This window comes from Gadus morhua, chromosome 14 (genome assembly GCF_902167405.1).
Source record: "Gadus morhua chromosome 14, gadMor3.0, whole genome shotgun sequence".
NCBI classification, from domain to species: domain Eukaryota; kingdom Metazoa; phylum Chordata; class Actinopteri; order Gadiformes; family Gadidae; genus Gadus; species Gadus morhua.
The window spans coordinates 24,914,961-24,940,859 of record NC_044061.1 but is presented as its reverse complement, the minus strand read 5'-3'; the positions used below and the strand labels follow the sequence as shown (position 1 = coordinate 24,940,859).

Here is a 25,899-nt window from a genome sequence, read left to right as displayed (position 1 = left end):
TGCTGGCTGGCTGACTAGCTGGCTGGCTGACTGGCTGACTGACCTCCTGGCTGGCTGGCTGGCCGACTGATTGATCTATATGTTGGTTTCAATCAAATCCCCACCAGAGTGCTTTGATGTGTCATGTGAAAGCTGTGCATGTTAAGTGTGACGTAAGCCTGACTCAAAGAGATACATGGAGCTGAGAATCCAGAGCCTAGTGGGTACCATGCAGCCTGTGTAGTCCTGATTTACTGCTGAACCAACCATTTGTTGTTATTTGTTTGGCTCTATGGAAGTATTAGAAGCGTGCATAATGAAGTATACAGTGAAACAAACAGTCCACAAGGCATTGCATTTATATTTGCTGTTTTTTGTAATGTACACACTATACAAAGATGGAAACGGAGCCTGAGCTGAAGCTAAATTAACCAGAACTTATTTTCTACAACTTCAAACTCATTTAAACTGCACATTGCATCTTCATCCATTCTCATAAAAAACAATCAACTCTGTTATATAGTTTGCTTCAGTTGATGATTCCTGATTCTTAATTTTAAAATAGATTAGCTGAATATAAAGAGTACTGTGTTAATCCGTCTGTATGGGAAAGAGACTGTCAAAGAGTGGCAGAAAGACAAGAAAGATAGATAAAAGATAATGGATAAAGTGTTATGCCGGTATTTCTGAACATTTGAGACACCATAACACCATAGGGCACAACTAGCAGAGCCTCTAGGTTGTTTTGAGTCTGGTACAACCGCGGAAAAACAGCATAGCTTAACGTCAAGGCGAATAACTGTCACTCTGAATATGTTTGAGGCTACAGGAAGCTTGCCAATATCTTGAAGCCATGTGATTGACATACCAAAGCAGGAACGGCATAAGCAGAGCACGGTAACAAAAGCAACCGTGGCCCCTGACTGCTGAGAAAGAAAGCCTCACAAACAACCATCGCCCACGAACAACATTCCCCTGATGGGCAAGATGGCCGACCGATTGGCAGGCCACAATCAGAGGAATCTGAGCTGAACATTCAGCCTTGCTTTCCCGCTCTGAAACTCTCGCGACTCGGACCCCCAAGGGCAAGGATACAGGATAGGAGACACTAATGCCCATTCCACCCCTCGCCAACACAAACGCACACAAATGTTCGCAAACACATACACAATCTTTGCGTGTGTTTTTGTTGTATTTTGATGTAAGACCCTGAGTCATTGCGTGGGTGGACCAATACATGAGAATAGGGGAGAGAGGAATGCGCTAATTGGTTGTTGTCTCTGTTGATGGATGGCAGCTGTATTATTAGCGTGCCGAGGTTAGGGTTGAGGATAGCCCTGGCTAATGTTAACGGCGAAGGAAAACATCCAAAAAAGCGAAATGTGTTGAAAAACGGCCAACTTGAAGACATTCTCCCCGACCCCTGACCTCCCCTCCTCATTCTCAGCGAAGGCTCCAGACCCCTGAATGTCGGCTGGTATGTCGGGGAGAAGACCAACAAAGGGGAGGACTAGCTGGGAACGCTCTGCGATGGGCGGTCACACATCCTTTGTAGCGATGATCTCCAGGGAAAATGACCGCAAATTCATATTCTTAAACAGATGAGGCACCAGCTTTTATGAAGCCACTCAAGCAGGGATTATAAAACATAAGAGGGTATTTATGTTGACACAAGAATAAAGATGAACCGAACACTGTGTTCGAACTGCAGGGACGGCACGAGACACAAATGAGTCTGTGTGTGAGACAAGTGACATCATCGCTTGGTGCAATTTCATCCAATCAGGAATACCAGCTGCAATAGCCATTTGTCACCAGAGAGAGTGCTGTCCCTCAGGTTCGATTTTTATCTTTGGCATTGCATAGGAATAAAATCAAAATTTCCCAACCACTTCAATGCCGAATGTGGGAAACAGCTATTTCAACTATCTGCTGGCACGCTTTGGTTTTCAAAAGAAGAAAAATCTTCTCTGTAGCAATTTGGGAATGACTCGGTAACTGGGGCTCTTCTGGTAACATGTTCACCACATTTAACGGGGAATATACTGCAGATAGAATCCTCTTTCTCCGTTTCTTTAGTCATTAATGTAACGTTTTCCTCCGTTCTATTTTAACTTCGGTATTATGCTACAAGACGTGTACACTCATCGACCAGACAGTTAGTAGTCACCGGGCGATTCCTAAAATACAATACAAACCAGAAACCAACCGACTTTAAACTAGGGACTGCCGCTGTTTGTCTATCAGCAAAGTATGTGCCTGTCTCCCTCTCCCCCCCCCCCCCTCCCCCCCCCCCCCCCCCCCCCCCCCTCAAAGGGAACAATGGGGACCGGGCCCTTTGTCCCTCTGAGGGCCCGCCGCTTGGCAGGAACGGGAGGCTTCCACAGCCACAGGAAGAATATTTGCCTGGCCGCAGGTTTTCTGGGGTCGGGCTGCGGAGCCCCATTCAGGCCAGTGAAAAAGAGGCTTATCCCCCTCGGCCCCACAGTGACTCCGGGGACACAGTCCAACCCGGGGCCAATCCCGGGCCACGCCCTCCCCGGGGATCAATGGTCACGGAGGTCCGGACGCGCCGCGCTCAAAGCTTTTGACTGGCTGCTCTTTTTAGACACCAGTGGCACGCACAGGATGTGTGAAGAACGGCAGCCAGGTGTGTGCGTGTCAGAGTGTGTGTGTGTGTGTGTGAGTGTTGGTGTCTGAGTGTGTGTCTAAGTGTATGTGTTTGTGTGTGTGCGTGTGTGTGTCTAAGTGTGTGTGTGTGTCTGTGTGTGTGTGTGTGTGTGTGTGTGTCTAAGTGTGTGAGTGTGTGTATGTGTGTGTGTGTGTGTCTAAGTGTGTGTGTCTATGTGTGTGTCTGTGTGTCTAAGTGTGTGCGTGTGTGCGTGTGTGCGTTTGTGTGTGTGTCTGAGTGTGTGTGTGTGTGTGTGTGTGTGTCTGAGTGTGTGTGTGTGTGTGTGTGTGTGTGTGTGTGTGTGTGTGTGTGTGTGTGTGTGTGTGTGTGTGTGTGTGTGTGTGTGTGTGTGTGTGTATGTGTCTGAGTGTGTCTGAGTGTGTGTGTGTGTGTGTGTTTTGGGACGGAGGGGCGTTTAAGATGACACATGGTCATTCAGTGTCAGACAGGCCCACTTAGGCAGAGCACATGGTGGTGGAAACACACCGCTGTGGAAAACATGATGGACTAATGGGGATGGGCTCGTCTTCGTCTTCCTACAAAGTAAAAGCGGGGAAAGTCAAAAACTAAATGCAGTTGGCCGGAGGGCTGAGCTGTTATGCGTGGGGAGAGGGAATCTTCACCCCATAGCTGAGGAGGTCAGAGCTGCCCTGGAAGGGAGTGTGTGGACGCAAACCTCTGAGATATTTAGCCAGGATAAGCAGTGAAAAGCACACAACTCTCTCGCTTATTGTTGCAAAGAGTGGAATCTCATACCTAGGCCATATTTGGTCTGTGTTAAAAGGGTATGACTAGAGACTTGGGTGAAGAAGATTATATATAGTTATCATCATTGTGTCATCATGTTGCCTTTGCGCTTCAGTGACGACAAATAAATATGGATTCCTCCAGCATAGCAACCAACAGACCCAAAAAATAAGTAAAAAACGAAAAAAGAAATGTTTGTTAGTGGATGAACAGGAAAAATGTGGTTTTTTTTACATCTTTGTGATCTATAAAGAGCCACATATAGCTCGCCTTAGGGTTGTGAGATTGATTAAGAAGATCAAAGCATCCTCTATTCTGAAAGGTCAACAAGTGAATGAGACAATCAAGCACTCGATGCCATGGGGGGGCTTTTAAGTCGCTGAGGGGTCAGAGTTCAATTCTCTTTATTTTTAGCACAGCAGACTGGACAGCCCACTCCACTGTGTTCGTCACGTCGTCGGAAGAAGTCATAAAGAGTGGTAGTAATAGTCGGCCACGCCAACAGGATTTAGTGAATATCCCCACTTGCTAGCCTGCATGACCAAATTGAAGCAGAGAATCAACATTTGCTATTCTCTGGTGTTTATTGCCTTACAATTCGCTCATGTTTACGTCACAGCTTATGCTCCACGCTCCAAATAAATACTATAAAGTATTTATAAAAGTTAGCGTATAAGTTGTTTACAATAGTTAGCGTGCAAGATATTAACGAAAGTTAGCGTTTAAGATATTTACGATAGTAAGCGTGCAAGATATTTCCAAAAGTTAGCGTGTAAGATATCTACGATAGTACCATGTAAGTATTTTTTAAAGTTAGCGTGAGAGAAGCAGACGAGTCCGCTGCAATCCTCCAAACACCCAGAAAGGCCTTTGGTACATAAACAAGAGTCTTTGTTCAACACTCTGGAAAACAAACTTCCCAGACGTGATGTTTAATGTGCGCTGGGAACCAGAGCATAATGTGTGCCTCTTTCAACCCCGGCCAGCTCCCTCCACAGGCTCTTTCGGGGACGCAGGGACCGAGGAATGATGGATGGGACGGCCCAACTGTGTTTATTTCCAGGCTGTTCACGTGTGGACAAAGTGCCCGCTGCAGTGTCCCGTGTACAGGCCTGTTTCTGCTAGGGAACTGTTTATTTTGGGACGTTAAATGAACACGGCCCAGAACGGACACATGTCAGTCGTCTGTTCTCATAGCTTCATGTTTAATGAATGTGTACTTTCTACTTGAAATGCTAAACTCAAGTCAAACAATGCCATAACAGTAGACAATGATATTGTTTACTATGGATGGTAGCAGTTTGAATTGTAGCTATCCATGAACAACTGATATGATTTGTATGGATTTAACTCTATCTACTAACACCTACAACAGGCATCTATGACTCCCATTCAACAACCTACTCACTTGAGCTTTCTGTGGATAATATTTAAACCACTACTGAACCCGTTGAGCCTGTATTATCACCAAACAGGCTCTAATTCAAGTGTCATAATCCATTGGCTCCTACAAAAGAGACGATGAACAAGATGAAAGGCAACGTGAGCAGAACGTGATTATTTCTGGCAATGTTGCACTCTGGTGTCAAGCACCATATTAACCCTGGCAGCGAATACACGTATGATTGGGCCAAGTGATTTCTATCTTCCTCTCCAGCCTCTTTCGGTATGTACCGACAGAGAGAGAGAGAGAGAGAGAGAGAGAGAGAGAGAGAGAGAGAGAGAGAGAGAGAGAGAGAGAGAGAGAGAGAGAGAGAGAGAGAGAGAGAGAGAGAGAGAGAGAGAGAGAGAGAGAGAGAGAGAGAAACGTGTGTTTGTTGGAGTGCAAGGGATCTGTGTTTATGCGTGGCTGTGGTCAACTCCCACAAGGGTTTGACCCATGCTGTCTGTCTCTGCCACACCACACCACACAGGCAGTTAACATGGCCGACTACAGCTCCCCGTGGCCCCCGGCCAGGGAGCGAGGCAAAGCAGGCCGCAGGAGTAATGGCTACATAACTGTCTCTAACCCAGTCTTCATCCAACCTCTGGGGGCGGGACTCTGCTCATCAGGTCACACACAGACACACAAGACACAGAGACACAGACACATAAACAGACACAACTACAGAGAAAGAGAAAGACAGAGAAAGACTGAGTCACAGACAGAGGGAAACAGTCACAGACAGAGACAGTGACAGACAGACAGACAGACAGACAGACAGACAGACAGACAGACAGACAGACAGACAGACAGACAGACAGACAGACAGACAGACAGACAGACAGAGAGAGAGAGAGACAGAGAGAGAGAGACACGGTGAGAGTTCAGAGGGAGGGAAATGCTGGCTCTCTTTCTGCTCCACACAACCTCCTAGTTTAAAAGCTCAAGTATCAAGAACTCCAAATGCCCTTTTTGTCTTCATGTAATGCCTGCAGTCAATGATAGAATAGAATAGAACAGAGTAGAATAGAGGAGGACTTTTTTGCCCAGCATGGGCCGGAAATTGTATTTTTGGCCTCACATCAGAGGCTTTAAAACCGTATACACTCACACTCAATGACACATGTCACATATAGGTCATTCACTTCCAGCTTTATGCTGGAGAGCTTACGTGAAATACTTTGTGGCAGGGTTAAAAGAAAATACCTAAATGGGGCATTGTCTTCTCCCTATTATCATTGGTTCTTAGAAGTTTCCCACCTGAAGGAATTATTAATGGGCAACCCTCCAAGCCCCGGCATATATATTATACTCCAGGGTTGGCAAACACGCTGAAAGCCAAGGAGTCAAACAACAACAAAGAAGAAAAGCTATTTGCTCTGGAGCTGCAAATTAGCGTCTAGGTGTCGTGTTGCTCACTGAGGCCTCCCCCCGAACGTAAGCCGAGACGCTCAGGAGGCCGACTCAAACAGCCAACAGGCCGCCACGGAGCCGGAGCCTGGGGGATCCCTGCAGGATAAGGGATCGCCCAGGCTTCCGCCCGCTGACCCCCGCGCCCGGAAGGGCCTGGGTCTAGACGACGTGTATAGAGAGAGAGGGAGGAAGATCTTATGTTTCAACAACCTCACTTATAAGACTGAAGAGGAAATCCAAATTTAGGATTATTTTTGTGTATTTGTTAGGGATATCGGGCCAGAAATATTTTGCATGTATCGGTATTCGAATTCGGAGACTTTATATTCTGTGCTCTGTTTATCGTTTTGATTCGAATCCCCATAGACTCAAATCAGCCTGCGTTGAGAATCAGACTGTCTTCCCGTCTAAACATCTGAATCACGCGAGATCAAGTGTCTCTATGAGTGGAGGACGGCTCCCCAAAAGCAGCAGACCTCTTCAAGGCGTGAGGTTTCACAATGACAGCAGACCCGGCGGACATCTTCTCAACAGGTTACGGTCGAGGTATAGATTTGGGGGGTTGGGGTGAATTACGTTGGTGTCTTTGGCTCCGGTGGGGCGCCGGTGGTTCTCTTTCAACGCTGTGCTGTGTGTGTGGAGGAGCTGAGGCGATCGAGAATCAGCCCGTCTAGAAGGGCTGACCCTCTTAGCCCTGCTCCGCCGCACACGTCAGCCCGATGCATGCATGCTTGTGTGTGTGTGTGTACACTGCCACACACACACACACACACACACACACACACACACACACACACACACACACACACACACACACACACACACACACACACACACACACACACACACACACAAATCGACACACACACACACACACATACATACAGATGGACACACACACAACCACATACACGAACACTTACTTGTATACATACAAAAACACACACACACATATTCAGATGGACACATACACACACCCCTACATGCACGCACACGCACAAATAAACAGACAGACAGACAGGCAGACAGACAGACTACAAGACTATGTGATGTATTCAGGATTTGTAAATCTCATCTACGGCTTGCTCGGAGTGAATTTGTTTTCGGCTTATCACAGTTCTCCAAGCGACAACAAAAAAAAGCCCATTTTAGCGCCGCATACACGTGCGAGCGGGCGCGGCTCGGCGTGCTTCAGATGTTTGATTCCACAGCCGCCGCGAGCCGCCGTGTGATTGGCTGCCGTCCTTTTGTAGTCCGTTTGTGTGCAGCCACCAATCATTTCTGCTCTCCGGATTAACACAGCAAACACGGCCGGTCACATTACCTCACCGACATCAAAGGCCGGCTCTGAAAAGGCTCAGTGAAACATTAGCAGAGATTTACAGCTCTCTCGTCTCCACTCGTCAGCTCCACGCTGCTGCAACGCCGCCGCCGCCGCCGCCGCCCCCCCCACCCCCCTACCCCCCTACCCCCCCTTCCCCTTTGCTGTCCTTTTTTCTCCTGCGCTTCATGTGGGAAGTTGGCCGACGCTTTAATGACCCATTTACTCAACTTTTACACCTGCGAAGATAAGCCCTAACGGCCCTGGCCGCTCGCCTCGGGCGCCCTCCGTCTCTCAAGGCTCCTGCCGTTTATTAGCTTTGAAAAATATGTAACCCCAGCAATTAGCATTTATCAGCGTGTTTATCAAAGCTTTCCCCCAGCCCGGAGACGAGAGGAGGGCCGTACATCAAGGCCTGACATCCTGAGAACCAGACCGGCTCTGGGTCGTTTGTTCTCATTGACCAGAGAGGCGTTTTGCTCGTGTCAATCTCCCTTTGCCTCCAAACCGGCTTGTCAGGAGATGGGAGAACATCTGAGCGACTGGTTCTTGTGTAGCTTAACTTTAGGTAACCTTGTACACCAGTTTCAACACGGAGTCAACGAAACGCACACAACAACTGTGGCTTTGAATTCCTGCTGCCGCTGCCTGGTAGAGAATACAAAATACAGCCTGCCAAGATCTACAAACGAACATGAATATAACTCTTCTTTTGCGAGATAGGACAGGAATGAAAGAGTTGGTGATGCAGAGCAGCACCAAGGGCGTGTGAGGTGAGCCAGTTAAGGTTTTCTAACCAAGGAAGAAGATGGTAGTTCATGATGACAGAACTGGCCCTTGCGCGCGTGTGTATGTGTATGTGTGTGTGTATGTGTGTGTGTGTGTGTGTGTGTGTGTGTGTGTGTGTGTGTGTGTGTGTGTGTGTGTGTGTGTGTGTGTGTGTGTGTGTGTGTGTGTGTGTGTGTGTGTGTGTGTGTGTGCGTGCGTGTGGTAGCATGTCAGTGTGTGTGTGTGCGGCTACTGGCTCGTTAATAAGGCAGTGGTATCATTAAAGAACAGTGTGACTGGATGGTTTCACGGCTTGGGCAGCCTGTCTCCCCAGTGCAGCAGAGCCTGACAGGAACCAGGCTGGTCGCCTGACTACCCCGCACCAGATAGTGAGCCCACGTGTTGACGCTTAGTATAAACAGTGTTTCCACCTTTCATCACAGCCAGAGAGCATTACTGAAACATTTGGTAAATAGGCGCCTCTGCCTTTAAAATGACCCAGACACATCTTGCTCCCAAAGCGTTTAACCATCACTAGGGTAATTTAACCAACACTAGCAGCACTTAACCACGACTAGGAGAATCAAACCATCACTAGCATTAGGAGCGCTTAACTGGGATGAAGGGCTGTGCCATTGAAATCGACCTGAAATTCGACATGATCTCTAAATAAAACCGTCACAAGATCAAACTGTAGCGATGAAGATTCCATTGACAAGTGTGACGGTACAGTGTGCAGGCAGTGAGGGCGACCCGTCGACACCAGCCGACCGCCGCTTTTGTCTTCATTCAGAACCACTTGCCCAGACCCGTCACTCTGGCTGACAGCTCCACTCCCTGTGTGTGTGTGTGTGTGTGTGTGTGTGTGTGTGTGTGTGTGTGTGTGTGTGTGTGTGTGTGTGTGTGTGTGTGTGTGTGTGTGTGTGTGGAAAAGCTCAGACGTGTGCGTACTGCGTAGCAACAGCTTCTCTACAGCTGGAAAGTCTGCCTGGACACCAAGTTGGCTGTGCTCACCCCCCCCCCCCCCACACACACACACACACACAAACACAAAATTTAAAAGCCCACTCACACATTAACACACACACACACACACACACACACACATATTTACAAACCCAAATACAGCTCATACACCCAAATAATCTCCACATAAACTCAGAACACACACGCTCACACACTAGCACCCTTCTACACACACACACACACATTTACACACACACAGACACACACAAATACAGCCCATACACACATATACGCCCGTAAACTCTGAAACACAAACTCCTGCACAAGTACCCTTCCACACATACCCACACCCTCCCAAATACAGTTCATGCACAAATATACCCCCCACATAAACTCAGAAACACATGCGCAAGAACCCCTCCACACACATTCGCACATACACATCTCTTCTTTTCACCCCCACACACACACACACACACACACACACACACACACACACACACACACACACACACACACACACACACACACACACACACACACACACACACACACACACACACACACACACTGTCCTTTTCCACACACACACACTCACAGAATGGCCGGGGAGAAGACCATTTCCAGCCACAAGCCACCACCTCTAAACATACCATACATCTGACCTTTTTAACTTCTGACTTAAAGACTCTGTAATTACAGACAACTTTTCAACTAAGCGAGTAAACAAGTCGGTAGAAATAGACACTTCAACTACTGTACACAAGCGCCCCGGTGCCAGTGGTATGCGTCTATTCATAGCCGGCTGGAATTAGAGGCTTGTGTCTCGGCGCATCGTTAAGAACTCACAGTAGGGGGAGTTACTCACACTTGTGCGAACGTACGCTGGCAATGTGGTGCGCACATGGCCTGCGTGCGCCTTCACTTGCACACGCATTTACACCACACACAACACGATGCAGGCAGAATACCGACCCGACCGACCCGGGACCAGAAGCAGGGCCTGCCAATGTGTGACATGTTTATACATGACATGCAGCGACTACGACAGGACGAACTGTTGAAGGCAGTTGTGTGCTAATTGGTTGTTTTTCGTTGGTAATGTTTCTCCTGCCATGGATGGCGAGTGCTTCCTTGTGTGTCCGAATGCGTGTGTGTGCGTGTCTGACTGTGTGTACGGGCGTATGTACGTTTGTGCGTTTTATTGTGAAATGTTCAGTACAATATATGGTCATTCTGCCTAATTAAATTCTTATAACAAGACAGGAATTTGACCGCTGTGTAGAGATTTGTTTTTCTTCAAGGTAGTAGAAAATACAAACAAAGTATGAACAAACGTGAGCATGCGTCCGGGTGTGTCTGTGCGTGCGCCTGTGCGTGTGTGTGTGTGTGTGTGTGTGTGTGTGTGTGTGAGGTGTGCATTTGTGTGAGGTTGACAGGCAGACCACACCGCCCTGCTGGGCTCCTGGGCTCCTGGGCTCCATTCAGGCCCCTCCTGGGTGAGCTCCTCTCTGGCCCCGGGCCCCTGTGGAGCATAAACACACCGAGGGGGCGGGGGCCTTTTCCTTTCAGCACAGCCGCCCCTCTGTTTGGCTTTCCCTCCACCGAAAACATCCCCTAGCAGACAATCCAGACCTGCCTGGCCCCGCGGGCGCCAGGGGAAGAGCCCTGGGTCTCTCTGTCTGGACCTGGAACAATACGCTCCCCCTCTGTTTACCTAAAGACCACATCCTCCGCTCCGCCTTCCTCAGGTGGCGCTGGGGGCCCCCCGGGCCCGGCGGGGGGCCACCTCTCTCCCCGGGTGGATAAACACAACGCGGGGCCCGTGGGGGCGGCAGAGGAGACGGCCGCCGGTCTCGGGGTGTCCCCCAAAGTCCCGGGGTCCTTTGAACCGAGTCAATAAATACAGAGGAGAGGGAGAGGGGAGGGGGAGGGGAGGGGGAGGGGAGGGAGAGTCGTGCTGGGTGTCTGTGCCCGTCAGGCCTGGTTCTGATCAACACATCCGTGTGTGTGTGTGTGTGGACGCATGCGTGTGTATGCTTGTGCGTGAGGTATTTGAGAGCATGTGTGTGTCCCTTATGTGTGTGAGGATATACAAGTGCCTTGCTTGTGTGTGTGTGTGTGTGTGTGTGTGTGTGTGTGTGTGTGTGTGTGTGTGTGTGTGTGTGTGTGTGTGTGTGTGTGTGTGTGTGTGTGTGTGTGTGTGTGTGTGCGTGTGTGTGTGTGTGTCAGTCTATGTGATTATGCATCTGTCTCTCTGTCCATGGCTGTGTGTGTGTGTGTGTGTGTGTGTGTGTGTGTGTGTGTGTGTGTGTGTGTGTGTGTGTGTGTGTGTGTGTGTGTATCTGTCTGTGTGATTATGTGTCTAACTCTTTGTCTGTGGCTGTGTGTGTGTGTGTGTTTCGGTTTGTGTGATTATGTGTCTATCTCTCTGTCCATGGTTGTGTGTGTGCATGTGTCTGTCTGCGTGCGTGTGCGTGTGTGTGCGTGTGTGTGTGTGCTTGTGTGTGCGTGTGTGGTCTTTGCATGCATGTGTTCTCTTGAGATTCTGCTGTAACAGCTTTATGCAGATGCTGATCTGATGCAATTTACAAGAGCCACTTTGCATGCTCTGTCGAATTATTCAGCGCTTACTGCACGGGCCAAAGCACAGCCCGCAGGGGGAGCCGATAAACAAACAAGAGAGAATGATTCAGGGTTCTAAACACTTAAACACCCACTTCAGCATAGCCTTTCAAGTGGCTGATTAAAGCGGGCTCAGGGCCGCCATGGGAGCCTGAGCTGGCTCCAGAATCGCCCCTGGAGGACTGACCCTCCTACCCCCAGACACAGGCGCTGCTCTGGGCTGCACTGGTACGATCCTGGGGACCTCATACATGGATGAAATGGGGTAATGGGATCGGAGAATAACCCCGATTACGATCACGCATGATAGTAGAATTGCTTTGCAACCATGACACCTACGATTTCGGGTGACTCCAAAAAACGTCTGTGGACGTGAATTCCAGAGCTTGATCAGTAGCAGAAGTGGAATCAGTCCAACGCTAGAACTGGACCCTCTCACTGTTTCCCTCCCCTGTTACCTTCAGCGTCCAATATCATACCGAGCGCAGGTGCAAGGGTGCTGCTGGCCATGCTGATCATCGTAAGGTGCAGCAGAGCTAGCCGAAGTCATCATGACCCCACTGATCGAACACGTGCTCAAGAAGACTCTGGTCGTTAGGAGCAGTACAAAGTGCGCCGCCAGCACAGAACATTTCTTGAACCCGAGCCCGTGTCACTTTGGGTGAGTCCGGCTGTGTGAATTTGTACAGCAACCAGTAAGCCTACAGGCTATCTTCCATTTGATAAACAGACCAGACATTTGGAGGAAATCACTGCCGTCTCCTTTGGGATTGAGGTCTGCATCGCGATTTAATAAAGTAACGACACACGTAAAAACATCGGGCTCATCCCTGAACCAACGTCGACCTTCAATAGAGATTCAGAATTTTGCATTTCGCACGCTACCACAACATTTCTCCGACGTCAAACCCCGGCACTCACTCAGAGGCAGCCTGAGAAACCCGGCGAAGAGCCGGAGAGAGGAGAGGAGAGGAGAGCGGGCGCTTTGAAACCATCGGTGGACAGTGAGCAGATAACCGGGGGAAACAAAGCGCCATCCTCCGCCGCTTATCCCTCGGGATTCCAAACACATTCCCGCAGACGCCTTTGATCTCCGGAGTGCATCCGGACTACCGACGCTAGACGCACAGCACTCACTCACGCACACTTACTCACACACACACACACGCTCACACACACACACACACGCTCACACACACGCTCACACACACGCACATAAACACACACACACACGCTCACACACACGCTCATAAACACACACACAAACGCTCACGTACACACTTACACTTACTCACATGCTAACACACACACGTACACTTACTCACTCACGCACACTTACACTTACGCACACTTACACTAACTCACACACACGCTTTTACACACACACACGCTCCTACAGACACTCTCGTATACGTTTGTGTGTGCGTGCTGTAAGGCCGGCTCCACTCCAAACCCCATGGCCACATGCCCATACCTCGCGTGCCCGCTGACTATATTTAACCAAGCATGCATATAAAACAAAGTGAGAGTTTGTTTCCAAATTGAGACGTCTAAAAAAGTGACAACTGCATTTGCGAAACGACTGCCGGATAAAAAAATCCACACCACATCACACAACAAGTGATAAATAACCCGGACAAATTACCTACTTACATTAAGAAGGAATAAATTATTATTTTCCAAGAAACATATATTCATATTGACTAACTTCCCTCGACCTAGAAGTGCTCGACCAATCATAGAAATAAAGGTGAGGAGAAGATCGGATAGCAGGAAAAAAATAACAAAGTCAAGATGGCCGACAAAACAGAGTGCATGTTCTGTCTCAGGCCAGGGTCTACCGCTCAGACTTGTGCTTCAGAGTGAGGGTGGATGTGGACTGTGTGTCAGCCCATCACACTTTTTGTTCAAGAGACACTCTGCCACGCCCCCAGTCTCAGCCAATGAGCTTCATCAGACAGCCCTGGCAGGAAGGAACATGCCATGTTTGATTCCTTTATTTTGTGCGGGGTACCACCAAAGTGAAAGGACACAGAGGCTCTGCTGAAGCACCACCCAACCCCACCACCACTAAACCCCGGTACAGCGTCCACACACACACAGAGAGAGAGAGAGAGAGAGAGAGAGAGAGAGAGAGAGAGAGAGAGAGAGAGAGAGAGAGAGAGAGAGAGAGAGAGAGAGAGAGAGAGAGAGAGAGAGAGAGAGAGAGAGAGAGAGAGAGAGAGAGAGAGAGAGAGAGAGAGAGAGAGAGAGAGAGAGAGACAGACAGAGAGACAGACAGACAGACAGACAGACAGACAGACAGACAGACAGACACCCTGGTACACTGTCAACACACCCTCACGCCACATTCACAGACGGGGCTGCCAGAAGGCACCGTTCCCTGCAAACCCCTGACGTGTTGATTCCTGGCCCGCATTGTGTTCCCCTTGCTGTAGAAGCCCCGCAGCTCGGAGCGCGCTGGCGTTACACTCGATCCGTGGCGCGACGCGGCCGCCGCCCACGTGCCCTTGAACCTCCCGTCCTCGCGGCGACGGTCCCGGGGTGGACCTCCGGGGACGCGCCGGAGACGGCATCCTTCCCGTCTCCTCGTGGGAAAGCGGAGAGACGGGAACACGCGAGAACCTTCTGGAGCCAGGTGCTGCCCCCCCCCCCCCCCTACCCACCCCCACTAGCCCCAACTCACCCCCACGGCCATACACACCCCCACAAGCCCCAACTCACCCCCACAAGCCCTGACCGACTCCCATAAGCCCCTACCCCCCCTACGAGCCTCAACTCGACACCGTAAGCCTCACCCACCCTCCAAGCCTCTACCCACCCAACAAGCCCCGACTCACCCCCAGAAGCCCTACCTACCTCCACAAGCCTCACCCATCCCCACAAGTCTCACCCGCCCCTTGAAGTCCTGCCCACCCCTATGAGCCCCTAACCACCCCCACAAGCCGCTACCCACCCCCACAATCCCCTAACCACCCCCAGAATCCCCTACCCAGCCCCAAAGGCCCGACCCACCCCCAGTGCACAAAAGGCCAAGGCTTTTCTTTTCTTTGGAGTGTGGCCCCAAACTCTCCCCACCCCCACCTCCTCCACCTCCTCCACCCCCCCACCTCCTCCACCCCCCCCAAGCCTCTTCAAAAAAGCAGCAGCAGGCATGCGGCCCCCAGAGGTCCCACATGGGGGAGGGCCCGGTGGGAGAAGGGTTGGGGGGGGGGCGACATGAAGCACGCATAAGGGGGCCAGGCGGGGGAGAGAGAGTGCACCGCAGAGAGAGGAGACGGCGGAGAGAGAGAGAGAGAGAGAGAGAGAGAGAGAGAGAGAGAGCGAGAGAGAGAGAGAGAGAGAGAGAGAGAGAGAGAGAGAGAGAGAGAGAGAGAGAGAGAGAGAGAGAGAGAGAGAGAGAGAGAGAGAGAGAGCTTTCAGCTCCGAGACAGGGGCTCTTGGCTTAAAGGAGCGAGAGAGGCACGACAGCGAAGGCGAGAAATGAATGAAGCGCGAGGCCTGCCGTGTCTTTTATCAGCCTCAGCGTTTGAGGAACAATGTGTTTAAAAGCTTTAGGCCTACTTCCATAAAAGCAAGAGAAACTTTCTAGTCACAGGGAAATATCAGAGCGGCGGTCCCCTACTGTGAAACAAGGGGGTTGGGGGACGGGGACGTGCCTCGCCGTCAGATGAACGCTGGCCTTGTTGTCTAGGAGACTGTATCTGTTTAGATGGAAGCTCTTTGAGAGGAGAAACAGCCAGGAAATAAGAAAGCCCTGCGATGCAAGGCAGCCCTTTTTTAAGGTTGGGGGTTTGGCTTTTCAACTGGAAGCGGAGGAGGAAGTGGGGGGGGGGGGTGGCTACGTCAGCAGGGTGGAGGAGGAGGAGGGGTAGCCCTGGGGGGTCACAGCTCACACCTCTCTGCACGGCAGGAACCACTCGAAGTGTTCCCCTCGTTTCTTCGGCCGCAGACGACCGCAAAGTCAACCCAAGAACCAGATGGAGTCCAGGAAGGGAGCGAGGAGGACCAAAGGAGAGAGGAAAGAGGAGGCAGGAAAGGGGGGATGGGGGGGTACGCACGCTTTTAATAGTAGAAAGGAAGGAGAACTTTGCTGGGGAGAAAGACGAAAGAAAAGCCAAATCACCTAATAGAACGCGTGACTTTGGGCGCGGTACAGACAAACCAAGGCTATCACATGATGGAGCAAGCGATATATCTCGGGTACGGAATATACACCAGCCCCCGTCAGACAGGAGCGTCCGAGAGACGCAGCGAGAAGAACAAAGTGTCAGGAGATCGCTGCCAAAACGGCCGACCAGAAATTCAAACTGCAAGATCACAGATGGTTGAAGCGTTTGATGCCGTCCGCGTCTCTCACGGCAACATGTGAGATGTATTTCCAGCAGAGGTGTAGACAACGCGGTGTGGACCGGAGGGGAAGTGTATCTGCTCACATGGCCTGCGGCAACCCACCTGCCCCCAGCCGTCAGAGTCCGTAACCTCCCGGGCCTGTCGCCATGCTGCTCATATCACTAGTCCACTGTCACGATGACAGGAGATAAACAAAGCTAACGTAGCACCCTTCAGACTTCAATTCGTAAAAGATTAACTATCTCTATCTCTCCTTCTTCCACTGGCCCTTTTGTGCTAACAACCTGTGTCAGACCGGGAGTATTGAATTGACCGAACTACACTTTGGTCACACTAAAGGTTCTGTCTTGGTTCTTACATCTATGGCTCTGATGTGGGCCTACAATTGTGGGTTGATGTACCAGATAGCTAGTCCAGCACATCTTTTGTTAAAGAGAAGCGATGCCACGCCTCCAGACCCAAAACCACAAGGTCTGTTATTTAAAAAACATAATTAAAAAAGCACCCTAAATCTTTGCCTCTTCTTAGCAAAGTGTCCCACCTTCCCTCCCTGTGAATGACGTAGTTCAGAGAACACACGTTGACCGTTTGCAAACAATGAAAACATATTTTCTTCCCCAGGCTAATGCTTCGGTGTGAAAAGGGGCCTTAGTTTGAACCTTTGAGGATTTGGCCTATTCTCATCACCTGCTGGCACTCAGGAGGAGTTGCAGATTGAGAGCATCCAACAAGCCCCGAGCATGCTTCGGTTAACGAAACACACCACATTATAATAACAAGTAATAATAAATAATAATTTAAGAGTAATTCCCCAATATAGCAGTATACATATCATGATGAGGAATAGATTTATGTGATTTATGTGTTGATGTGTAGATTTCTCTCTACACAGATTCTGCTGAATCCAAATCTTGGAGAGGAACGACACAACCTAACCCTGCATCTCCTACAAATTGATCTATATGTTGTTCAAAGTTGGTAAGAACAACATGTATTCATAACTATCTAACCCTGAATCTTCTACAAATTGATCTATATGTTGCTTATGTGGGGTAAGAACCACATATATATGTAACTGACGGCAGAACGCTTCTAGGGCTAACAGCTCTGACCTCCCTGGCTTTTGCTTTCCTGCGTCGTTGTTTGGGCGAAGCTTAGTGCGGTACTCGTGTGGTGGTAAATTATGAAGGCAAAAGCAAACTAGGGATGGACTGAAATCTGAAACAAGCATTTTACAGCTAGTTGCCGGTATTTAAGTCATCTTATTTGGGAGGGACTGATTTATTCAGTTGCACATGGCAAAGTAATATTGTGGAGTAGCTTACATGTGTTGGGGAGTATGTGAGCCAATGAGCTAATGCAAAAAAAAACTGCCATACTTCTTTGTGCTATTAATGCCCTGTTTACACCTACCTGATAGTGGGCCCCGATGGTGCCCGATGGCTAAATCAGCAGCTATCGTTATAACATCGGCAAATAGCGTGGTTGCATCGGGAAACACCGTTACTCTTCCCGGGAACATCATTAGACAACGGGAAGAAACGGGAAGAAATGCTCAAAGATCGGGCAACATCGGGCAACATCGGCAAAGAACGAACATATTTGTTAATTTTGGGTCTATCGGGGTAGAATCGGTTACCAGGTGTTGCTATGGGCTAATCGGCTATAATCGGGAATAGAACGGGAGTATAACGTAAGACATCGCAAATCGTTCGGGAATTTTCCTGGGCACATCGGCTATATTCGTTAATCTTCCGCGCTTTATCGTGTTTTATCGTCTTTATATCGGCAACCTCAACACACGAAAGACCCTCGAGAACCATAGACAAATAACGATTGTGAGTGACCAGATTGTGTTAGGGAAGACCCTCAATCTGCCACTTGGGTATAAATAGGGGGTGATGGATGGATGTCCTACTTTTATAATTACAGGGTACTTCGCCCATTTAGAACCGGCGTTCTATTATTATAAAATCGCTATTGTAATATAAATAAATATATCAATAAATAACAGTCTAAACCAGTCTCCCTTTGCCTTCTCCCGAAATGACGCCAAATGACGCCAAACGCGTCATTTGACGTGTTTGGCGTCATTCGAAATGACGTCAAATGACGCCAAACTCACTTCGGGTGTCTTCCCTGGCATAAATCGTTATGTTATCGTTATAACATCGGGTATGTGTAAATGCTACCCTGATAAATTGACCCGATCATACATTTTTAGCCCGATGTCACCCGAATCACCCCGACTTCCACATCGGTGGTCCATCGGCCATTAGCGGCCATTAGCGGGATGGTGTAAACGGGGCATTACTGAACTAGAATCTAGCCGACAGGACGCAACAGAAGAAAAACATCCAAATAAATATTGATATTGGAAAAAATATCTTTCCTCTTCTTTTATGTCGACTCCCCCTTGGCTATGGAATCCATTAGACACACCAATTTGAATTATTTATGCCATAGAACTGCACATAAATCTTAATTGTGAATAGGGAAAACCATCAAGCCCTTCAGTTGGGATTGTTTTTAAACCAGAGCCAAGATTCTCTTCACACCCTCTTGGAAACAAAAACAAGGCTGCTATTGGAGAGGGGGGGGGGGGGGGTAAACATCTGGATAAATAACACTGTTTTTCAACAAGCGAGAGAAAAAAGAATTCCTACAGATGTGTTTTCAAACTTCCACACTCGTGAATCTGAACCGGGACGCGGTTGCTATTCCCCACGACCACCTTGGCGTCGAGTGACAAAAACAACAGCCGAGAGACTGAGACCGACGATAATCCGCACTTCCAGCAACAATATGGAACTTGAAATACATTTTTCCCAAATGTTTCCCATGGCGCTTTCCACGGCGCACACTGACACCGCGCCTTTCCGTGCGCGGGGGGCTCCGGTTACACGATGTTTATGAGTGGACCGGACACATGTCAGGTTTTAGCGACTTGGACAGCGTCGCTGGGGGGTCGTTGCTGGCTTTGCGCTGATGCACGCACGCTGAGCGACTCTCGCTCGCTCGCACGTCACCTCCAACCGGAGCGGCTAGAAAGTGGCCACTGTCGGTCATGTCCCACACTGACGGCCAGAGCAGATTCTAGCACTCCCCCTCCCCGGGGCACAACTATTAGGACCACACTGCAGCAGCAGCGGCCAAATTCTTTGGACCTCGACTTGGACCCTGATCAGGGGAGATTTGGCTGCGCATAAATTACGTCAGTGTCACTTCCAGTAAGGTTCCAGTGAGCACCTTATATTCCCCGATGCTGTTTCTTAATTACTCGTGCTGAACTACTTTACTTCGCGTCCAGTTTGCGGACACACTTGTATCGTTGTTGCTCTCTACCTCTCCGCTGCGTTGCCATTGGCCCTTCCACCGATTAACAGTGGATCTGTGGACCAGGGGTTGATCCAAATGATTTTTTTTTCTTTTTTCAAAATAGAAGAGGATTTCGTTAATTTTGGTCAGAATGCAATTAGGACACTGGAGTTGTGGAAAAGGGATTAGCTATCAGATGATTTATTTATTAATTTGCCTTGGTTCTTCAAACGTGGTGCGTTTGAGGAAAGCGTTGTAGCCAAAGCGGCTTAGGGACACTCTGAAGTGATTCCAGAGGATTTTCGAAGCAGAAAACAACATCAGAATGCCCTAATACAAAATAGACATGACCTTCAACTCGGAGCTATTCACAATGCACCACAGATTTTTTATCAAATAATACTTTTTATCCGACATAATGTGCAGTGCAAAATAGTACTTTTCATTCAGTTGGAGCGTTTTCAAGTTTATGGATGAGTAGCGAGTTTTGAAGGCATGTTAGTCAGGTTAATTGATTATTTTTAGAGAGAGAGAGTGAATGACTGATTATTTTTAGTCAGTCATTCACCTAAAGAGAAGACATGACGACATCACCGATTGTCAAATAAACATATTCTGTGATTAAATCGTAGGCCTACCAATAAAAACTAAAACAAGCACAAAGCGTTCCATTGTATCTTCAAAGGCTTATTCATCTTCAAAGCGTCGTCCGTGAGTACTTCGGGCGAAGCCTAAATCCGCTACTTTACGATAACACCTATATCCATGATGGATCAAACATCCAAACATCTCGACTATCAACTCAACTAGCAGAAAGTTGACAAACGGACACGATCCAGTACATCACACGATGGCCCAGCAGATGGCTCTCTCCAAAACCCGGGTCCACTATAACGTTTCACTGACCTCACATCAGTGAGTAAGTCCTCATAAAACTCCTGCCCTTACCCGAGGAGTGGAGCCGCAGGTCTTCTTGTGGTGACAGTCGTGCTCCAGGCGCGACGACCCGGTGCAGTAGTACTGCTGCTTCACCAGCCAGTCGTCGATGCCTTTCCTCGCCAAGCACGCATTCACTACGAAACTGTCGCCTGGAAACAAAAGAGTGACTCGTGTTAATATTCACGTTGTTTTACGCGTCTGTATAAGTATAACACCGATATTTTCTTTACGCACAGCTTCGTTGTGAGTTAGTAACATAGGTGGCTGCTCTGTTTCAACCACTGGAGCTCTGAACTAAAGTGCCGTTTCGATTGCCCGAATTCTCAAATAATAAATGATACAGTAACTGATATATGTCGTATCGCTTACCTTCCGGACTCTCCCTCGGTTTACAAACGGCAGCTTTTCGAAGAAAACCCCAAAGTAAGGGGGAAAGGGAGAAGACAATAAAAAAGGTTAACTCCAAAGTACCGCCGCGCTCCGGCGTGCTCCGACCCACTACAGATGGCATTTCTCCAAAGATTTATTTTGTTAAACTTACCATGTTTCGAATGCAGTTTACCCATTTCTATTCATCTGGTTGTGATTCAAAGAGCAACGGAAGAATATAATCCAAAAGTGGCGATATTTCCAAACACAGACGCCGTCCGTCCAGAGAGCAAGTCTGCGCTCAGCAGTACATCCTACGGCGAGAGAGCCAGAGAGTCTTTGATCGAGTCCCCCTCCCCCCTGCATCCCCCCTCCCTTCCCCCTGTTCTCTCTTCCAAGCGGACAGGAGGCGGTTACCAAAACCCGCACTTCAACCGCTCAAACAACATGATTGACACTTCGCCCAAGATTACACGAGGTGCTGGCAGTTCTCTGCTTTATTGGGCCGACGCAGCACATGAAAGTAAAACCAAATTCCTTGAAGTCTCAAAACTTTAAGAAAAAAAGAGCAGCCTGAGCGCACTATGAGCCTGTAGCCTGACTGCTTCGTGGAGCTTCAATGGCTAATCTGAATATCAGAGGAAAGACGGTGCCTCATCACAAATTGTTGTAAATTAGATTAAACTACCGTAAGCATAAAATACAGGGGGTAATGCTTGATTTGTGTTCTGCACAACAAAAATTACACAACTTACAAGTTGTAAAGACAAAGACTTCAAACGAACGCGTGCTATATGGGCGTGTGATTGTCAATATTTAACGATTATGAAAGTATTCATATGACTAGAAAAAAATTATAATAATGGCCGGCCAAAATGAAACTAATTAATTAATTTATAATGCGTTGTCTATCTATCAATGGCTGGCTATTGTTACATTTTGTGGCACAACTGAATGCCCATGATACACTATTGTTGACACAAATTGACGGTACATTTTCAATTTACTGTACTGTACCCGTGGGGCAATTTTCCTGCTGTTTATATCGTTTGCTCGATAAAGAGAAGTCGGAACTCTCAAAATGCCAACCTTTACTCTGTACAGCAGTGAAATCATTTGGGGGGTAAAATACAGTGACAAAAACCATCTGCCAGCTACAGTAGAGAGTGTTCATCCGGTAAATACTTGCTATACTCCTCAGCACCACTCCTCCTTCCACTGGAACAATAAACCTAAAGGCAGGAGAGTCCCAGACCCTAAACCTAACCGGGTTATAGGGTACAATGACTGCTTGTCATTCCCTACTGACGCACTCGGAACAGGGAGGGTTGAATGTATAGATCAAGAATGGTTACGTTTCTGCACAACATCCTAATTGAGTTTAGTTATTAAATTAAGGGGTCAGGGAAAGAAAGTGAAGGAATCATGAGATCATGGGAATTGTTGTTAAGTTGTGTTGCATTACACGTTACATATTATAGTACCATAATATATATATATAAATTATCATTATGGACATATTTCACATACAATGTCGGAAAAACCAGACAAGAAGCTCAAAATAAGTGAATTTTTTTTTAGCTCGATGGCAAAATAAATTCGGTGGTTAGTACAAGTCCAGACTGGAGATGGCGACTCTGACTACAGATGTATAGAACTGGGCCTACTGGAGTGGATGGCTCCCTTGGGTCTATCAGTCATGGCTCCCGAGTCGTTTGGGGCTTCTTTACAGTGAAGGCCATGTTAAAGTTTACAGGCCTGGTTTACATCTCATGGGCCTACCAAACGCAAGGGACACACACACACACACACACTCACACGCATGCACGCACGCACACACACACACACACACAGACACAGACACAGACACACACACACACGCGCACGCACACGCACGCACGCACGCACGCACGCACACACACGCACGCACGCACGCACGCACGCACGCACGCACGCACACACACGCACACACACACACACACACACACACACACACACACACACAGAATCACACACAGACACACACACACAAAGACACACACCCACACAACCCACATTGGAAGGAGGGCCCGCCGACGTGTTACATGTTTATACACGACTGACCCAGTAGTAGAAGTAGGCTCCCTTTAGTAGCCTGTCTGTACCGTTGCAGCAGCAGCTGAACTACCTGACCTGTATACCGCATGCAGCACTGAGTATTCCACAAGCGCAGTCCGTCTGCTAAAGTCCTGCACCGAGTAACCAAGACACCGATTTACATATAAAACAGTTCCCGGTGTACTGCGCCCATGTTGCTCCACCAGGTATTTCGGCGCACGTGACAACATTACAGCGGACTGGACACCCGTCTCTGGAAAGCCCTCCGCGCGCATCTGCGCTAAACAGAGGTTTCCGCATCCTGAGCCTTTCATCACATGTCGCACTGGCAGGAATCGGGCTCCCCTTTGAACCGCCGTGCCACAGACACGCAGATGAGCTTGTTATTATAGCCGCTCGGCTGACTACGCTGGGGAAGAAGGGCCTGTCCCTCTGACACACTTCCTGTCCTTTGAAGAGGCCAACGGAGAGATGGCTTCGCGGGCCCCGACTCCGCAGCCTTCCCTTTGAAGCGCCTGAGAGAGGAGGAGGCGGCGCGGCTGCTGCTTGTTGGTCGGGTAGGGGGCTGGGAGGGTGTAAAGCCACAATTCCAATCTCTTGCCCACGGACCCCAGAACCTCTAGCCAAACAATCCCGCTCCCCGGGGATGATAGAGGCGCACCCTGAGAACGCGAGACATTTCATCAAACCCAACAAGGAGGCGAGCCACAACAATAAACAGAGGGCACTGCTGGCATAGCAGATCAGTGAGGCTCTGTCTGCCTTTTTATTCCCATCTGACTCCGAGGGATCGGCACTCCAACACCTGCCTGATGGATGATCCGGTATTAACCGGCCCTGACGGAAATCCTACCTTGGTGGCCAGGCGTGGGCCTACTCCACCATACACACCCCCCTGCTGTACTCTCCCTGGAAACGTGCATCACAGGGCGCTTTCAGCCAGCCAGATTCAGCCGGGGGGGGGGGGGGGGGGGGGGGGGGGGGGGGGGGGGGGAGGGGGGGGGTCCAATGTTTTGTCTGTGTTTATGTCCTTGTAACAATGTTAAGGGCCGATGCCTGGGGACCCCACCGTGGCGGGGGGAGGTGGGAGGTACGGCACGGATCGGAGGACGGCTGGGGGGGGTTGGCCTGTAGGAACACAGCTGCTAGGCGCTTAAAGCACACACGTGACGGTTGCCTTTATCTGCATGAACAAAAGGCCCTGCGTGTTGTAAAGGGCAGAAGACAATCGTGATTGAAGTACCGGGTTGATTCCTGCAGCAGCGGTGACTCAGGGCTGTTCCCGGCCCAGGGTGTAATGCGTTGGGCCGGGGAAGTTCTGGCTGGCAATCACGCACCGATGAATATTATAAAGGCCTGAGTTCAACTTTGAAGACAAACATGTGTCATGAGCGCAATTTCGAATTCCACTCGTTGCAATTGAATGCGTACTGGGTGTTCATATTTTTGTAGTTTGCTGAGTTTAATATCAATCCGCTAGTTTAAACACTGCTCGAAATGTGAGTGAGACATTTCACAGACTGCATTCCGGCGGCATTCAACTACACTTACACAGCGAAGAGAACACTGTGTAAGTGTACTGGAGACAAGTGTAGTGTAGACAGAATGGTATTTAGGTTTGTTCTCGCATGTCATGCCATAATTTGACAACATCAAATTAAAGTCACTTTGCTTATATATGGCATATAACAATAGGTCTGGGGACATTTTATTACAGGACATGAGTAAACGATCGTGTACTCATTTGGAATTCATATTTTAAATAGTACAACATTTTAGTTATGGGATGAAATCAAGCTTTTCTTTTGTAGGCAATCCATAAGTTATGTAAAGACAAAATACTGTTTTAGAAATGATCCAATTTGGTGAGACAATTTATGCAAACCCTGAGCCTAACCTTTGAAGTGGACTCTCAACGATTAATTACATCCATGCTCCAGAAATGTGCTATTGCCTCATAGCGAATAACCTTTATGCCCTACTCTAAAATTCTTTTTAATGTGTTGTTTGGCAGAGGATAAATTAAAAAAGATAAACTTAACTTGACCTTAATCCCCCCAAAGCTCTTTTATGTGTTCTTAATGTGTTCAGCGTGGAGGTGCGCAACCAAAGATGACGACGTCTACAGAACTAAACACGCACAACACCTCCACATCCCCACACGTTGACCGCGTTCCCTCCTCCCGCGGCAGGAGAGCAAACATCCGCATGGAGCACTTAACAACCCCGGTCTGTCCCAGCCTTGTGAGGCCCCTCTCTGCTATCTGCCGTCCGCACTGGGAGCTTTTTAAGGCTGCGGGGTTGCCGGCCCCCCTCCAGAACGAGGACACAATTAGTGTATTCAGCCGAAAACAGTGGGGTTCCCCCTTTGATGTGGGGATCAAATGAAGGGGCTGTGTGTTTTTGTCCAAAATGACAGGCTTGCCAGGTTTACTAATGGCCAGCTAATAGAAAGAGAGGTTTATGATGCTCATTAATTACACAGTCTGTCATGTGCTGGAAGAGGAGAATGGAGGTGGTGGGGGAGAAAAGGGGAGAAAGAGAGAGGGGGGAAGGGGTCATGAAGAAGAGGAGGAGGGAGAGGAGGAGGAGGGGGGCATGGCAGTACTGTTTAAGAGGGGTAACCAGGAGTGGGGTGAGAGGGTGAGCACTGGTCCTGAGGAGACTCAGAACGCACGGGAGGGGGTTCTCCTAAAGGCTCTGCCTAACATTGTTTTAATGTAGCGGGGGGGGGGGCATGAGACGGAAGAGAGACATAGGACAGAAGAGAGAGAGAGAGAGAGAGAGAGAGAGAGAGAGAGAGAGAGAGAGAGAGAGAGAGAGAGAGAGAGAGAGAGAGAGAGGGAGAGAGAGAGAGAGAGAGAGAGAGAGAGAGAGAGAGAGAGAGAGAGAGAGAGAGAGAGAGAGAGA

General features: G+C 48.9%; 1 protein-coding gene across 1 annotated transcript in view; it reads right to left on the bottom strand.

Annotated features, from left to right (window-relative positions):
- The window catches only part of nkd1 (NKD inhibitor of WNT signaling pathway 1), a 36,358-nt gene extending 15,113 nt beyond the window's left edge, over nucleotides 1-21,245 (bottom strand). Inside the window, exons 1-3 of the mRNA XM_030377484.1 lie at nucleotides 21,065-21,245; nucleotides 20,893-20,925; nucleotides 20,533-20,672 (exon numbers count right to left, since the gene is read on the bottom strand). Coding sequence (XP_030233344.1) covers nucleotides 20,533-20,672; nucleotides 20,893-20,925; nucleotides 21,065-21,089 — 198 coding nt within the window. The 5' untranslated portion in view covers nucleotides 21,090-21,245. The remainder of the gene's footprint in view (nucleotides 1-20,532; nucleotides 20,673-20,892; nucleotides 20,926-21,064) is intronic.
- Between the last annotated feature and the right edge of the window lie 4,654 nt (nucleotides 21,246-25,899).